Source organism: Topomyia yanbarensis, chromosome 2, assembly GCF_030247195.1.
Source record: "Topomyia yanbarensis strain Yona2022 chromosome 2, ASM3024719v1, whole genome shotgun sequence".
In the NCBI taxonomy this organism is placed as follows: domain Eukaryota; kingdom Metazoa; phylum Arthropoda; class Insecta; order Diptera; family Culicidae; genus Topomyia; species Topomyia yanbarensis.
The window spans coordinates 59,558,929-59,577,022 of NC_080671.1; the positions used below are offsets into that span (position 1 = coordinate 59,558,929).

Here is an 18,094-nt window from a genome sequence, read left to right on the forward strand (position 1 = left end):
CGTATTTTGAGAAAATATAAAAATGAGTTCTTTCAAAAATTGTAGCCGCCATCAATTACAATCGATTGGTGTATAAAAAAGTATAAATCATCCCTTAGAATTCGACGTTATTTACCCACTAAATGAAATTTCTGTACTTGTACGTATTTTTGGCTATTTTTTTGAGAAAATATAAAAATATGTTCTTTCAGAAATTGTAGCCAAAATCAATTACAAACGATTGGTGTATAAATTGCATAGGTGATAGCTTTGAATACTTGAAGTTATTTGTCAACTAAATGAAATTACTGTAGTTCTACGTACTTTTGTCTATTTTTTGAGAAAATATAAAAATTTTTCTTCCAGAAATTGTAACCAAAATCAATTAAAATCGATTGGTATATAAAAAGGTATAAGCCATCGCTTTGAATTCGACGTTATTTGCCAACTAAATGAAATTTCTGTACTTCTACGTACTTTTGGCTATTTTTTGAGAAAATATAAAAATGTCTTTTTTCAGAAATTGTATCCGCCATCAATTACAATCGATTGGTCTATTAAAATGTATAGGTCATCGCTTCAAATTTGAAGTTATATGACCAATATTTTAAAATTCTTAACTTCTTCGTATTTACTGAATCGTCCTAACACACTCTATTATTAAGTAACTTACATACAATATTGTGTTTCTCCACGTTTGTGCAAACATTTTGATATAATAATACCCATGTCTATTATGTAGAACTATTGAGTAAACAGGTAATTTTCAAACCGTAAAACTAACAAGTCGCAAAGAATTTCAATGCCGTATGCCACGTACATTGTAAAAATCTTATTTCCTAAAAACTCGAAAAAGTATAGTAATTTTTGAAAATCTACTATTTATTGCATATATTACAAGTCTAGAAGCTCTAAGGATTGCATTGGTGTAAGGAAAATTGAAATTGGCTGACAAATGGTCGTGATACGATTGTTTGAACAGAAAAACTCATTTCGTCTGCACTGACTCTCAATTACTTTTTTTACAATTACTTCAGATATACAAATTTGTTTTCCATCATTCTTTGTTCACTGTTTTTATAAAAGATTTACCTATCCAATGGTGAAGAAAGAATTAAAATTGGTGAGCAAACAGCTAAGATATGGCAAGTCAAAGAAGCGTTCCCATTTTTTTTCTCACTGACTTTGTTATTCTCTTTTTACTGTAACTTACTGTAGACAACTCTATTCTTCTATTTTTTTAATTCGACGTGTTCACAAAAGACATACCTTTCTATTGGTGAAGACAGATTTAAAATCGATTATGTAACGGCTGAGATATGACCGGTCAAAGTAAGCGTTCCCATTTTTTTTACCCCCTTGGTATTCCGAGTGTTAATGGCCACTTTGCAAGTACGTGGTGCCAAATCATGTAATTTAACTTCCACGTTTCCGTTATCCATATACACAGGGATCTTGATTTTTGCGGTGTCACAATCCAGAACGTGTTTCAAGTTGTTTTGCGAAATGAATCTTTTTGCCTGGGCGAATTTGTTGAACGTTATCAGCATCGCGTGTCTGACGTGCTCCAACTGGATGAAACTGACGTCTGAAAACCGAAGCTGCATTTTCTCCTTCAGCAAATGTTCCACATCACCAATACTCGGTCTAATGCGGAAAGACCGGAAGTCAACGGCCACCGTGTTAGCCCGAAGAATCACATTTTGTTGTTGAGACTCAGTCATCTTGATAGAATAATAGTAACGGTTCCCTTTGTTCTTCAGACAAAGCACACAAGAAAAAAGCAACTGCTTGTGCTGGCGGGTAGCAGCAGAGAGCACACTGGTATTGTGACTGATGCCTTTAGTGGTTGAGAATGAATTTGGTTAATGTAATCACTCTATTCATTTTATGAATTTGAAAATATTTTATAATTTTTTGCTTTTTTATTTTGTTCGTTTTATTGATTTTCTATAACTGATTCTATTCAGATTCGAGGTTTTCTACGTGCAGGACTAGAAACGTTTGGGTGCCTTTTTCTCATGAGTTCTGTAAACTAATAAATTATCCAAAATGATATGTGTTAGAAATGTCTCATCTAACTGCTAGGTGGATTAAGTTGTTTTTTTTTTCTAAGTTAGACAACCAGTAATGAAATTAGCATCGGAAAAACGAGCATGATAGCGTACGTTACGTTCATTTCAAATACATACAATCCATTCCCCAAACATTTTAACACAAGAAATACACATTTTGGGTAACCGTACTTAGCCTTTTATCAAGCTACTGAGTGAAGTCACGTTTTGGATATTTTTTTCACTCTGCGCGGTTGAAAATTCATTTTGATTACTCAGCCCATCGCTCGCATGAAAATTTCATAAATTAAGTTACAATATATAGAAAAAACTAAATTAATGATTATTAAGAACTGATTCAAACTGGTTCGAATACAAAAATACAGTGAGATTTGCAAGAATAACGAACAAAGATTTTGACAACCAAAAATCAACTAATAAACCAGTATATACATCAACAAATTGATTATATCGGATTATGTTAAATGGGAAACCATTGCCATTTCAAACTATTAAATAAAAGTACATACTGTCCCCTACAACAACGTTGCTCGTTAATGGATTATTGCCTCAACCGTAAATTTTCCCCATCAATAGAATCACGTCTATTTTCGGACATTAACATGTACATATGTACCTAGGATCGAAATACCCAGTGCTCCATTGTCGGTTCTGATGTACACATTCAAAGCCGTACCACTGCTGAATAAATATTACAAAAGCTTCCCACCCACAGAGTGCAGTGGCCGCCATTTGGCTCTGTTGAAGCTGCAACTGAACGCGAGATGCAAAACTTCGGTCTGTCTGTCCCTGATGGGATGAGAAATTGAAATAGTGTAAAAGCGGAGAGAGAACAATTCGATGCAACTGCAACGTGGTCCTGGCTAAGACCAAGACGTGCTGCAGCCCTTCCTCCTCACTCCCTACTGGTCCTCTAACCGTCTGTATATGGCAGGAAGGTGGAAAATATAAATAAAGTATATATTTAAAATTAAATGTGTTATGCTCGGTGTTGTTGCTCTTCGGGCTGACGGTCCCCCGCTTTGTGTGTCTGTATAGGTATAGCGAAACGTACCTTATCTCTGGAACCAGCGTATCCTTTTATGATATCATAAATTGCACAAACCACTAAAGCTGTCACAGCAGTTTCTTTGCATAGGACAGCGGCGACTGCCAGTAGTATTGTGAGCCCGAGCGCCAGCCAGTGACGTAAGTCGGTACACTGACGCCAGTGGATGTGCCGGATGTAGGCGAGCAGCGCAAGCAGGTAGAACACACAGGCAGTCAGATCCGCCCGTCCGACCACTCCGGCCACGGCTTCCGTGTGGATTGGATGCGCCGCGAATAGCAACCCGGCGACGGCCGCACCGTACCGCGACGGTAGTATGTGCCGGGCCAGCTTAACGACCAGAACCGTGGCCACGCAGTGCAGCAGCACATTGAACAGATGATACCCGAGTGGTTTGAAGCCGTCCAGCAGGTAGTTGATTTTGAAGCTGGCCACACACAGCGGCCGGTAGGAACCGTGCGAGCCGGAATCGGTCAGCGGTGTGCCCCAGAAGTCGTTGTGCAGCATTTGGTACCAGCTGCCGGAGCTCAGGACGTCCGGATTGCCCAGGATTGCTCGTCTGTGAAATGAGAGAGAGGAAGGAAAACGAGGCAGGCTTTAATAACATTGAATCAAATTAGTAAATTAAAATCACTTAATTTATTCACACGAAGACACACACACGCACAAATACTCATGCATACATGTGAGCACGTTCACCGGATCGGGCATCGCAATACATATAGTCGGACTTATTCGAATGTTTATGGGTCAGCGTCGTCGGAAGCCTTCATACGGTTGGTACTGTGTCACGAGAATCAAGTTGATTGTTGTAAATGAGTGCGGTTTGTTGCCAGATGATTGTTCGTACATTCACTGATTCCAAGAATGATACACTGGGTGCGTTAAGTCTATTTGATAAAATTAGCACGCATTTTACAACTTTGGTAAATAGGTGTTTCGCTTTCATTTAAAGGCATTAATGTATTTTTTAAAGTTCATAGCAGCTGTTCTATCAAACAACTACTATGAACTTTAAAAATTACATTAATGCTGTTATAAAAACAAAAAAAAATATTTTCGGTTCCATGGAGAAAAATATACAATAAAAGATAGCAAAACAAAAGAAATTTCATTGCAACTTTTAAGTTTGCCTCGAGGAAAAAAATTGGATGCACTAAATTGCGCATAAGGGCACAAAACTATACTTAGAGAAGTTAGATTTGAATGTTAGGTGTTTCATTCGTCTGTAACTGATACTAGCTTGCTGCCAGTTAGACGACATATCCAAACTAACATCATTACTCCGTATTGGCTAGGCTTTAGACGTTTACGCATGTTGTGTGAACTGATTGGATTTAGTGTCTAACCGGTGCCAATTCCGTGCTAATTTGGATATATCGTGCAACTGGTAGCTAGTTGGTGTCAGTTACTAACGAGTGGATTACAAAACAATCAAATCCAAATTGCCATTGATTTTTGTATTAAAGGAATGTAAGGTATTTTCAGTAAAAACATAACGGTTAAAAACAAAATTTTTAGCGTTCACGAATGTGTTAGTCTATTCAGACAATTTCCATTTAATAATGCAACATTTGAATAATATTTCCCTCGGCATGATACTGTACCTTGATGTGGTCCGGGGGCTTTTCCACCAAAGCAGTATTACAGTGATTATATCACAGAAACTTGGGATACGAATATTTTCTTTTTAGTTAAGCTACATTGTGATCAATTTTAGTACTTAACTTGGCGACCTTTATTATCCACTGCCATGGTCAAATAATATACAATGTGGGTTTAGGGCCCAATTCTCTCTGCAAGCAAATTTCTTATTTTCTCATATACACTATTAATCTCTCATTCCAAACGTACAAACGTGGCCTACACGATAACACAAATCTGGTCACAAATACGAACGCCCGCGTTCTCGCCAATATTCAAACATCCCGATTGATTAGGTGAACGTTGGAACGTAAGAACCTAAGCTCGCGTAATCATGAATCGGTCACGTCCGGAAGTCTCAGCCCTTGATCCTAGCAGCCCAAATTCATGCCTTTAGTTGGACCAATAGAAATAAAAACTAGATAAGACGTCCACGCGCGGTCATTGAAGAATACGCGAACATGCGAATGGCCACACGCTTACAAAAATAATGTGTCCACGCGAAGTTACATACTAGCACACGCGACAAAAACGTCCACATACAAACGCTCGAGTCCTTCGCGATCATCCACGCACGACCACACTCACGATCTCGTAAAAAGTATAACACCCCGGTGACTAAGTGAATGGTTGAGCACTTTTAAATTAACAATCCCGGTCTCGAGAGTGAACCTCCAAATGCCCGTGTTCGCGCGATCATGCATCGGTTTCGTCCGGAATCCCCTATTCTAGGCCCTAGTAGCATAAGTCCAATGCCGTCAGGTGGACCAATCAAAAATATAAAGCTCATATTCACTAAACTACATAAAAATCGAATGTATACACACAAAGTCACATACACGCGACAAACAAATATAAAAATGCTTGAGCCCTTCGCGACCATCCACGCAACCTATACTCGCGCTCTTCCAGATATTATAACATCTCGGTGATAATATGAACGTCTCAGCACTTGTAATCACTCAAATGCAGTCTTAAGCGCGAACCTACAGTCCCCCGCTCTCGCGCATTCATGAGTCGTTCACGTCCTGAAGTCTCTATCCTCGATTCCAGAAGTCTAGGTCCATGCCTTAATTGAATCAATTAGCTCTACAGCTCCAGTAAGACAACGCTCGAAAAAAATCGGCACATTATTAATACTCAATAACAATACTAACTCTTCTTTTTATTTTATTTCTATTCATTTTCGGTCTCATGCGTTATATTCTTGAGATGACCTTTTCGAGCTCATACATCCAAGAAGAGCAACATTGTTGCCAACAATGATTCTTCTCTGCCATCAGACGTCGCCAGGTTTTAGAACAATGGAGATGTATTCTCATACTCGATGGAATCAGATAAGTAGAAACGATCAACAAACTGCAAGTAGTACACGTTTCTTATTTTAACAAATACAATAATATTCGTATTAAAATATTATTTACAGGCTCCACATATATCTCAACACAAACAAATACACAAATGCTTGACAGGTGACTAGGCCAAGTGCATTCACTCGTAGGATCTATCATTTCGATGATCGCCCCGATTCCACGAAACCAGTGCACAAGTAAACTGAAATAAGCTAGTCTCATCTGGTGAATTCATGTAACCTGGAAACCCCAGACACGACAGGACGAGACGGACAGACTGGACTCGACGAGGCCTAGTTCAGAGTTTTTGGGCATTCTGCAATGCACGGTTAGTGACCTAAAAAAGAAACATTCGGCATGCTATTTTTCCTTTTATTACTATATCTTAAGTTAGGTTCATACTCATACTCACTAACACAATCAATTGCATATTCTCTCATATACACTCACATCCAAAACGCACAAACGCCCCTATCTTTCGCGATAGCACAAACCTGGTCAAAACGCGAACTTACATTACAATTTCAATCATCCACACACACCTACGCTCGCAATTTCGCCAACATTTAAATATTCCCTTACTTAAGTTAACTTTTCAGCACCTATAACTTTACAACCGCGGTCGCAAGCATTAACCCACCACTCGCGCGATCATAGACCGGCTACGTTCGGAATTCTCTACTCTCGACTCATGCCTTCAGTTGGACCAATCAAGAATGATGCTCATATTCGCCAGACAACACGTTCCTCTACCATACACTAAAAATTAATTATCATATTCACGGTCCGCGCGCGATCCTTCAAGAATACACGTGAATATGCGAATGGCCACACGAATCTAAAATCGAATCTATGCACGCAAAGTTAGAGACACGCTAGCATTCAAATGCTCGAGCCTTTGGCGATCACACTATTACACAATTAGTAAACGCCCCCGCTAACCCAGACAGATATGCACTCCTGGACTCGAACGCTAAAAACCACACCTTCCACGCATACACCACCCAGGACTGAACATTAGATTCATACATACAAAGCAACAAGTAATAATTACAGGTATTCGTCTGGCAACCGGGGGAAGTATATCTCAAACGCAGAACTTATCATTTCAATGATGGCCTTGGATCTGCGTTGCCTGTGTTCAAGGCACCATAGCTTTGTCCGTCAGGTCAAGGATGTATGAAACCCGCTAGCCACCACCCTCGGCCCTAGCTGCCCATAAAGGGATAAAAAAAAAAAAATAATGCAACATTTGAATAATATTTATCTTTACTAAATTTTTTCTTAAGCAGAACAATATTTTCCTAAATATTGAATAGAAAATATGCGTTGTAAACTATAACTCAATATCTCCTGGACTAATTGTTTTAAAATTTCGCACAGCTTTTCTACACATTATTGTCCATTCAACTACGGGGATGTTTTGCAAAATTATTATTATTAATATTTTAGAATAACATGTGAACCAAATTTTTTAAACTAAAGCAGGATTTTTAACGAAAAATTCGAAAATCGAGAAAAAATTACTTAGGGAATTGATATGATAAATAATGGGGCAAAATTTCTAAACGGAACAATAGCATATCCTTGCGTTTTAGCTCCCTGTACATTGGTTCGTCTATGTATAGAGAACCAAAAATTCGGATGCGCAATTGCATCCCTGCAGGGCAGCTAAAAATCAAATGACATTAAGTTCCGACATCGCATTCACAAAGATCACACGAATAATACTCAGCACGCTGAATAGTAGCCATGTAATAATTGAGTTGATCTGACTATTGTACAAATTCTGTACCAGAGGACTGTATGCCAAACCAAATTATTTGAATATCAAACAGTCGAACAAATATCAAATTCTACAACAATACAACAAATTCTTTGACATTCTCAGAATCACATCAGGCCAAAAAGTTTCTTTTTAAGTGCATGTTGCAATGGTTGACATATTCTGATGCAGCTCAAGAGTCAATCTTGTGCTTTATCCAACTATACAATAACAGTAAAACTGGTTCTGAGCCAACGAAGTTAGTCATTGTCAGTAATTTTGGAATGACCGGGTACCTATGAAAGGCAGATAGCGCAAGCCACATAAGCTCTCTCGATTCTGAAATCGATGTGAGCAGACCAATTGAGTTTTTAATCTAGAACTACCTCAACATACTTAATATAATCTGCGACGGCAATTTCAGAGTGAAAGAACTGTAACGGGCGACCTGCAGTTGTGATTCTTTGTTGCGTGAAAAGAACTATTCATGTTTTATTTACATTGACTGACAGTCCAACATAAAGAGACGCCATTGCGCGATAACGCATAAGGCTTGCTGCATTAAATCGAAAAGTGTGTTAATGCAAATACCGGTGAACAATACATGAAAATCATCGGCGAAAACCTATGTCGGAAACCTAAGCTCATCAAGTTTCCTCAACAAGCCAACAGCGCCAAGGTTTCGTAAAAGTTCATCAAGATACTGCACCCCCTCAAAGTAATTTTCGGTTCCAGTCTACCGTTGGACAACATACTTCCGACTCCGCAGCTGACTTCCACCTAGCTATCCGTGACTCAAATTATGAATACACCACGACTGTTTCTCCAGGTAAATGCCAGGAATATATATGTTCCTCCGAAGCTAGACATACAGATATTGCCTCCCTTCAAATGAATTCCCGTTCCCAGCTCAGAATATACTACCAAAACGTGAGAGGACTACGCACAAAGATCGATGAGCTGTTCGTAGCTGTAACCGACGCAGAGCACGACGTCATTATTCTGACAGAAACATGGCTGAACGACGAAATCAATTCCCTGCAGCTGTTTGGACCTAGATATACGGTCTATCGTAACGATCGTGACCCAGTCGTTTCTGGTAAAAAAAAGGGGCGGGGGTGTACTTATAGCTGTTTCTAATCGGTTAGCGTCTAAACAAAAAAGTTTTAACAATAACGGCGTAGAACAACTCTGGGTAAACCTTAATAGCCATGGTATTAACACATGCGTGGGCGTCGTATACCTCCCTCCGGACTCCGCAGATAACATAAACGTTATTCAGAACAATATTCAATACGCACTTGACATTGCTAATTCGCTAGAACCCCAAGCTTCTCATTTGTTATTTGGAGATTACAATCAGCTTGGTCTTGTATGGAGAACGACTTCTTTCGGTTATGCTTACGCCGACCATTCCGACTCATCCCTTTCGAGATCTAGCGTTGCTTTACTAGACGGGATGTCATTACTCAACATGCTGCAAATGTGTACCATCACGAACAGACTAAATCGCACGTTAGATCTTATGTTTGTGAATGAAGATGCATACAAGAACTGCCATGTCTATCGTGCAGATGAGCCAATCGTTGAAATAGATTCGCATCACCCTCCCCTCTTAGTTGAGCAGACCTGTCCTGGACAGGTTATTTTTGACGAGATTCTTGACGATTTGAAGTATAACTTTTCAAAAACCGATTTTCCTGGACTCAACAACTCACTGCAAACGATTGACTGGGTGACTTTGCTCAATAACGCAACCGATGTAAATGACGCAGTAGAAGAGTTCTCATCGATCCTGACCCAACTGTTTGAAATATATGTCCCAGCCCCGCGTCCTAAACCAAAACCACTTTGGTCCAATCGACGTCTCCGAGAACTTAAACGACTGAGGGCAGCCGCGCTTCGGCACTACACCAACCGACGAAATCCCAATACAAAGCGGGAATTCATATATGCTAGCAACAATTACAAAGCTTATAACCGCTTCCTATACTCTCGGCATGTATTACAAACGCAATCTGACCCTGAGCGAAATCCCAAACGTTTCTGGTCTTTTGTAAATGAGAAGCGTAAAGAGAGTGGACTTCCTTCTAGTATGACTCTGGCAAATGAAACTTCTAGCACGACTCGCGGTATCTGTAACCTGTTTGCAAAACATTTTTCGAGTGCATTTGAAACAGTTCGGACTACTCCAGAACAGGTCGAAATCGGACTACGAGATGTTCCCAGGGGTGTGATGGACCTAGGTAACATCCATTTTACGGAGGAAGACATTGTTGCTGCTACTGATAAATTGAAATCTTCGACTTCGGCTGGTCCTGATGGGATTCCTGCCATTATTTTAAAAAGATGTGCGAGTGCCCTTTCCGCTCCCCTAAAGCTGATTTTTAATCTATCTTTGTCGCAAGGGACGTTTCCTCTTTGTTGGAAAAAATCGGTTATGTTTCCTGTTTTTAAAAAAGGTGATAAGCAGGACATAGCAAATTATCGGGGCATAACCTCTCTCTGTGCGGGGTCCAAGTTATTTGAAATTCTAGTAAGCATTGTATTGTTCCGGGAAGCCAAAACATATATATCAACAGATCAACACGGGTTATTCCCAGGTAGATCAACATCCACGAATTTAGCACAATTCACTTCATACTGTATTAAAAGTTTTGAATGCGGAGCACAAGTGGATACTATTTATACAGATCTCAAAGCAGCATTCGATCGTGTTGATCACTCGCTCCTACTGGCGAAGATAGAAAGATTGGGTGCCTCACTCAACTTCACCAACCTTACCTTATCTGTCAAACTAGGAAATGTTGAGTCACATAACTTTATAAATTTATCAGGTGTGCCCCAGGGTAGTAATCTTGGACCCTTGCTGTTCTCCTTGTTCTTCAATGACGTTTGTAATGTCCTTCCACCAGGATGCAAACTTATTTATGCAGATGACCTTAAACTGTTTCTTATTGTACGATCTGAATTGGACTGCATTGAACTACAGCGACAACTAGATGAATTTTGTAACTGGTGCACTCGAAATCGGTTGACTATCAGTGTATCCAGATGCTCAGTAATTTCTTTCACGCGCAGAAAAAATCCAATTTTGTGGTGTTATACTATCTCAGGGAAACTACTGGATAGAGTGTCAGTTGTCAGGAACCTTGGTGTACAGCTGGATTCTAAATTGACGTTTGGAGATCACTATTCCCACATCATTGCGAAAGCCAATCGGAACCTTGGTTTTATCATTAGAATAGCCAAAGAGTTTACTGACCCATACTGTCTGAGAGCACTGTACTTCTCGCTTGTACGCTCCATCCTGGAAGCTTCAGCTATCATTTGGTGCCCGTACACAAATGTCTGGATTACCAGAATTGAATCTATACAAGCTAGGTTTCTCCGATATGCCCTTAAAACCCTGCCATGGCGCAACCCGATAGAGTTGCCACATTACATTGAACGCTGTCGTCTGCTCGACATGGACCCTCTTTCAAAAAGGCGAAATATATCCAGAGCCGTGTTTGTAGGGAAAGTTCTAACTGGTGAAATAGATGCCCCAAATATATTTTCTCAGATTAATGTAAATGTGCCCGCTAGAAGTATAAGATCGTGGAATTTTTTAAGACTTGACTATCAAAGTACTGATTATGGACAGAATGAACCCATAAGGGCGATGTGTAGCGTATTTAATAATGTTTATGAATGTTTTGACTTCTCTGTATCAAGTGACGTTTTTAAAAATAGGCTTAAACGGCTAACTTAGTGCATAAGATGTGATTTAGATAGTGATTTTGATTTGTTAGATGTATTATTAGTAACACATTGTAATGTAATGTAATGTTATGTAATGTAATGTGTAATATTGTTTAATATGTATATGTGAAAAGATAATGAGGTTTTTACGCGCATTTGGAGGTTGTTTGATGGACTCCAAATGGGCTTTTCCTCATTCTATATTTCATGTAGACCATGTAGGTCAGATGAAAAATAAAATAAATAAATAAATAAAAAAGTGGTGACAGCATACCAACTTGGGGACATCCGACAGATGACCATAGATGTCGGTTGCTAAGTACTGTGTTTAGTAATGCATTTTATACTCGATTAACCCAAATAATCGATTAATCAACTAAAATAATCAAAAAAACAGTAATCGATAATTGCTTGTATGGATTCGAAATACATCTACACAGAAAAAAAATTTCATGCGCATATTTGAAGAATGAATATAAATGTAAAATGAAGATCCATCATAAATACACACGACTTGTCGTGCTTTCTTCAACGAATTTTATTGTAATTTTACACGTTCGTTCAAAAGTTTTATTAAACGGAAAACCAGTGCACTTTAATGTATCCAATATTGCTGTAAAATTAATGACATGTAATATCACACGAATGAAAATGTAAAATCGCATGCTTTTTGATGCACCAATTGAGTGCATTGATTTTAATTTAATTTTCAATCAAATTTTTGATTCAAGTTTCGTAAGTTTACATTCGTGTTGATTCACATGTCCTTTAAATTTCATTACTTTTTGGTGTGTACACTAGGTCATTGCATTTTTTTAATGTCGAATGTCCCTTTATATTATGACAAATATCAAATTAATCTCCGATGTGATATTTTATCTGATTTGGGCAATTTTGTACTCCTGCGCAATTCACTTGAAGTTTTTGACATTGCACAGTGGCCGGCTACCGAGAGTATCCTGTTTTCTAAACAAAAGCAATTTGAAGCCGCCGACTGTGGTAGTATTGCCTAGGAAAACTAATCTTATCTGCGTAACTATTTATTGCGAAAGTTCGTTATTCCTTTTCTACGATGTATTTATTGGGTTGTAAACTACCGTGTAACACGTTGTACAGACAGAGTTATGATAGCTCGAGATGTTATAAATGTTATAAAGAAAGTGTTTCATATTTTCCAAATCGGATTGTTTGTGAAACACACGTATACGAATGATAATATCGAACATTGAAGGGAAATACAAAGGATGGTTAACCTGGTGCACGGGCTTGTCAGAAATAACGGAACTCGAAATTAGATTCATAAAAACAGACGCAGCGAATTTTCAGTACGTATTGACCCTTGACCATCGATACTAATCAGATTTAAGTCTTATTGCGGCTGATTTCCGAACAACTAGTTATTGAGAAAAAATATTAATCGAAGGTTGTATACAAACCGAACTTACAAAAGATAACCAAGAAATAGTTTTTAGCAGAGCAAAATAACCATTAACTGTACCGAAAGATTCACTCTGCACGACGGATATACTAGCAGATCCACGCGCGCGTCGTTTGTCCCCCTTCCCTGTCAGCATACGATCACAGATCCTAGACGATCTTCACTAATGCACCGGTCGAAACGAAACTGAGACAGTTTCCGATCCGTCAACCTGTCGAAGTGAACGAATTGACAGCGGTTGGGGATAGAACCCGGCCCAGTCCCGAGTTTAAGCAAAAACGAGGCAAAAAAGCAAAAGGAGGCCTGTACCCCGGTTGGCACCGCGGGGAGATAAGGGATAGGAGTTTTGTATCAGAGGTGAATGGCGACATAGATTGGCCTCATGTTGGTTGCATGATAGTACAGCTTTGCCAACCGAAATTTTCGGCAAATTTCTTGTTAAATAAAAAGTAGAGTTCTAGTGTCTTCGACAATATTTTTTTAAATTTGATTTAATTAAATTTTCTGAAATACTGAAAAACTCTCGAACGCGAAACCATTAAAAGGTTATTTTTGGGGTTTAATAAACTTAGAACCCTACACACTTTTTAAAATGATAGAAAATGTTTGTAAAGTGCAAAATGTCATCATCAAAACGAAGCTATATCTTTTATATTGTCCACCGTGAAAGTAATTTAAACATACTACCAATGGTCAATTAATGCAAACCAAAGTTTTAGTATAACATTTGCAGTTTTCATTTTTTGCTAACATACACACCTAGAAATAATAGTGTAATTTTACGTCTCCTGACCATGACATATACGAGCATCAAAAATGACTTAGTTTTACGTTTGATTTTAATTTTACATGACGTTTAATTTCGTAAATCATGTAAAATTACTCCACATACAGCGTTTGTTCTGAATGGTAGGAAGTGTAATTTTATGTCATTGCGCATGTAAAGTATATGCAGCATGTAAAATTAAATGGAACACGGTAATGTTTCGTCATTTCGTGAATTACTAGTTGTTGAATTGTGTCATGTTTGCAATTACGTCAACGATAAAATTCAGATTTTTTTGGTGTGTATGCTTTGGATGTTTTTCAAAGCCTTTGAAGACGAACACTTTCTTCTAATGCATTAAAACACTAGCTTCTTTTATTCAAAGATATAAGTACTTATAATATCAAATATTGATTTTTGGAAATCAAATTTATGAAATTTAAAAAAAAAATATCGTTTTTGGCATTTTTCAGGAATCATATGGTTCTTTTCAGGAAACATAAGGGAAGTTAGGTTGTGAAGGAATGGGTTGATGAAAATATGGTTTCTATACTAAATGTTAAACAGATCTCAAGTTTCTAAATTTTACCGATAGCAAATTTTCCACATTCAACAAAGTATATTTAACGAAAATTGATCGATAATGGAGATATGCACGAGAAAAAAATAAAATTTGATTCAAATAACAAAGTGCCCTAGAACCCCAACTTTTCGCATTCTGACAAAGGTCGCTTCTGAAATTTTTTCGCGTTAGAAAAACTGCAAAATATGTATGATTTGCAGCATAGAGCAGAATGGTTATTAGGTCTGAAAATCCCAAAACTCCAAATTCTCCTATTTTTCGAGAACCCAAAATATTTCCTTTGAAATGCTAAGAATGTTTTCTTCGAAGCACGAATTGTATTTTTTCGAGTGCTACTTCAAAAGTTATTGCACTTAATATATTTTTCATCATAGTGCCAACGTCAAACAATTCAAACAAAGTAGGCGGAGGTCTACATTTGTCTAAATGATGTGACTTTTATCATCTAAATTTACTTTGATACTGTGACAAGTGAAGAAGAGAGGAAGCTATGACATTTAAAAAATAAGGGTTTTCTGTAATGCTCCAACATACAATGTCCTTCCTTTAACTTGGAAACTTGCTTGATTTTGCGTAAAAGTTTTTCAATGTTATATAGGTACAACATTGTGGAAGAGGGTGGTTTGCTTCCCCCGCTTATATACATTTTGCATGGCATAAAGCAGGTGCTCGTGCAAGCTAACATCCCGGAGGAGGATTTGAGAAGGAAAGAGTTCAGACTGGCCAGTGTCTCCTTTTTTAACATTTCGGCATTCCAGCAAGGGCTTCAACTAGAAACACGCATAACTCGAATCGGATAAGCCTCTCTGTATGCTGCTCCTATGAGTGACTTTGTTTTACTTACGACCTTATCTAAGTCACTTAGGGCTTTAATTGTTGGAGAATACGCACGAAACCTAGCCGTCAAGCCCTCTTCGTAGAGGTTCCAGTTCGTAACATTAGGTATTGCGATATGCGACGATATGTAGTGATATCTAGGTAAATGTTTAAATGATCAAAGATTTATGTATTTATGATCAGATAACGACGGTTCGGTACGAGACAATTTGCCAACACATGCGAAATACTGCCGAAACAGAGAGTTACAACTAACACCTCATCCCACAGTTGTACCAATCCTGCAATGCAATGCAAATTTCGGTACAAAACTGCATTTCTCTTGTAAATTGTGGGCCACTGAATCCGAATTTGTCATCAAAAATCAATTATATTCACCTAACAGTGTGCTTTGGCCTTATGTGTTGTACTAATCATTCATATTTAATTATTACCTTTAATTTATACCAGTAAGTTACTATGTAAACCTAATCAGCTCTCATGTTGTTTTTATTTATTTATGTTAATGTCCCTCTCTAATAAAATTTTAGCTTCCCTTGAAAAAGGCCATCAACAAAGGCCGAAACGTCGGATAATAAGAAACTCTCGTTTTGATTATCAAGATTGAGACATCCGACTTCGTTTTCCAGAGTTTTTAAATTAACAAATAGTACCTGGTTTTATGTACTTGTAAAAGAACTTCCATGGGTTTTTGTTGAAAATATCCGAAACTTTTAAGCCTGATCGCCTTTAGGTTCATATCATTTGCTGTAAGCAAGATATCTTGTGAACCAATTCACAGATCAATCGGCAATTTTGGAATGTTGCTAGTGATTTAATGGCAAGCTCACAAAAGAATTTTAAATTAATTGCTATTTTCCTAAAAATGGTTGTCATGAATAGAAACAGTAAATACTATAAAATAGAAACTTTCGAACGTTTAAAAATACTTTCGTTAGAGTGCCAGCAATTTTAAAAAGGGGCACCAGTTTATAATTTAAAATTAGGGGCAAATTGGAAGTTCAAATATCGTTTTAAGCGCAACGGCATATCTCAAAGAAATATGAATTTGAGACCATTGTTGTGGGTCGAAATGTAGTGAGTTGTTTGCCCCGTACATTAAATATTGCATACCAAAATGTTTGTCAAAAACAGCGTCCAATAAATGAAGAAACTCAATGATTTGATCGAAATTAAATATTTGAATAATTTTAATTAAGTTATATAATTTTTAAATATTGAATAACTATAAACTCATAAAATTTAACAGCGTTAAACAAAATTTTTCGGCTTATATTATCCTTATAAACATATAAAGACCTTCTGGGCACAGGTATGTTCCACTGGAGCCTAGTTCATGTAATTCTGAATAATGTTAAGACCATTTTGTAAACAAAAATATCTAATTGAATAACATTTGAATGCCACGATCCGTGAAGCAATAATCGTCCACTGTGTCAGAGATTCGCTTGACACAGCTAGGGTGACACCCAAGACACTTCGCGAGCGATTTCCGCCAGCCATTTAGTCCTCAGCCAAAACTCCTTGATTTAGGGACTCCTGTTTTCAGTCGCCTCTTAAGTCATGGGAGCAGTAGCGCAGTGGATTGATTCTTGGTGGAGACACTTCACCCCAGAAATCGATTGGAAAGTGCTGCGCTCTGCTTCAATTCATGAAATGTCACAAACAAGTCGGACGTCGCTCTTCCTGATTTGACTATTGATTGTACTATACAGCGTCATATGAATGAGCTTAACCAGTTTTATTGGAAAATTTTATTCAAGTATTACCTTCCACAGTTAGTTTCGTTTTACTGGATCGTACGCCATCTTGAAATCCATGAACAGATGATGAGTCCACAAGTTGGTATTCCCGAAATTTTCACAGACTTTATCACAGTATGAACATCCTCGTCGATCGTTCTTCTTGAAACTCGTTTAAATAGTCGCCGACAAAGGAATCAGCCAATGGGAGCTGTTTGCTAAACAGAACACGGGAACTGATAGACGGTATTGAGGCTGGTTATGTGGCTATGTCTCAATAATTACTACACTCCATGGCCACCGGAATACGTGGTTTGAATGTATGTAGCTCTACCCATCCGAAAACAAGCGAGTAGGTAATTACCCACTCGAAACTTTGAAACAAATTCAAAGTCTGGCACGCCTGTGTCTCGGGTACACAATGCGCGCTTTTGAAATTCCCGATGAACCGTGATTGCATTCGCACAAACGCATTTTAAGTTATGTGAATGTAACGCAAGCATGTGTATGGCGACTCCCTAGAAATAGACGCCTCATACTATGCTTAGCTTACTACCCATTTGGGGCTGAAAGTGTGACGCCGGCCCTGCTACACTCGAGTTTGCGATCCTTCTTGAAGTTAGGACATATAAGACCATCCAACCAATCCGAAAACATTTCATCTTCCGCCCAGATCGTCCCGATCCCGTAGTGGATTGCTTCGTACAGCTGCTCACTCCCGACTGTTAGAAGTTGAATAAACTATCTAGAAGTTAGATAAATACAAGAATTTCCGAACTAAACTTCAAAATATTTTCGAAGATATTCGAAACAACGCATAGGTGCACAACACAGGTGTGCGAGCGAACAGACGAACGTGGTCGTGAGGAATTCCACCCGCTGGGACGCCCGTTATTTTGTTTTTTTACACTTCGCTTTAAAGATTCTTTTGAATAGGCGTGACAGGTAACGAAAAAAAGTTATTAGCCGATTGGAGGAAAATCAGATCTATTTTTTCCAGAATTGGGTCATTAAATGAAGAATACAATTCTCCTTTTATTTCTCAAAACAATAAAGCTCATCTTTGTAAATATAACACTATGTAGGTTCAACCTTTAAAACTTCAGAATGATTTTTAATTG

At 38.1% G+C, this 18,094-nt stretch overlaps 1 protein-coding gene across 3 annotated transcripts in view; it reads right to left on the reverse strand.

Moving 5' to 3' along the window:
• The window catches only part of LOC131686130 (protein O-mannosyl-transferase TMTC2-like), an 876,983-nt gene that overhangs the window by 478,086 nt on the left and 380,803 nt on the right, over positions 1 to 18,094 (reverse strand). For all 3 annotated transcript variants that reach the window (XR_009304937.1, XM_058970300.1, XM_058970299.1), the window contains exon 4: positions 3,109 to 3,661. Coding sequence is in view for 2 of the 3 variants with exons in the window: in XM_058970300.1 (XP_058826283.1) it covers positions 3,109 to 3,661 (553 nt within the window). In the remaining variant the exon portion in view is untranslated. The remainder of the gene's footprint in view (positions 1 to 3,108; positions 3,662 to 18,094) is intronic.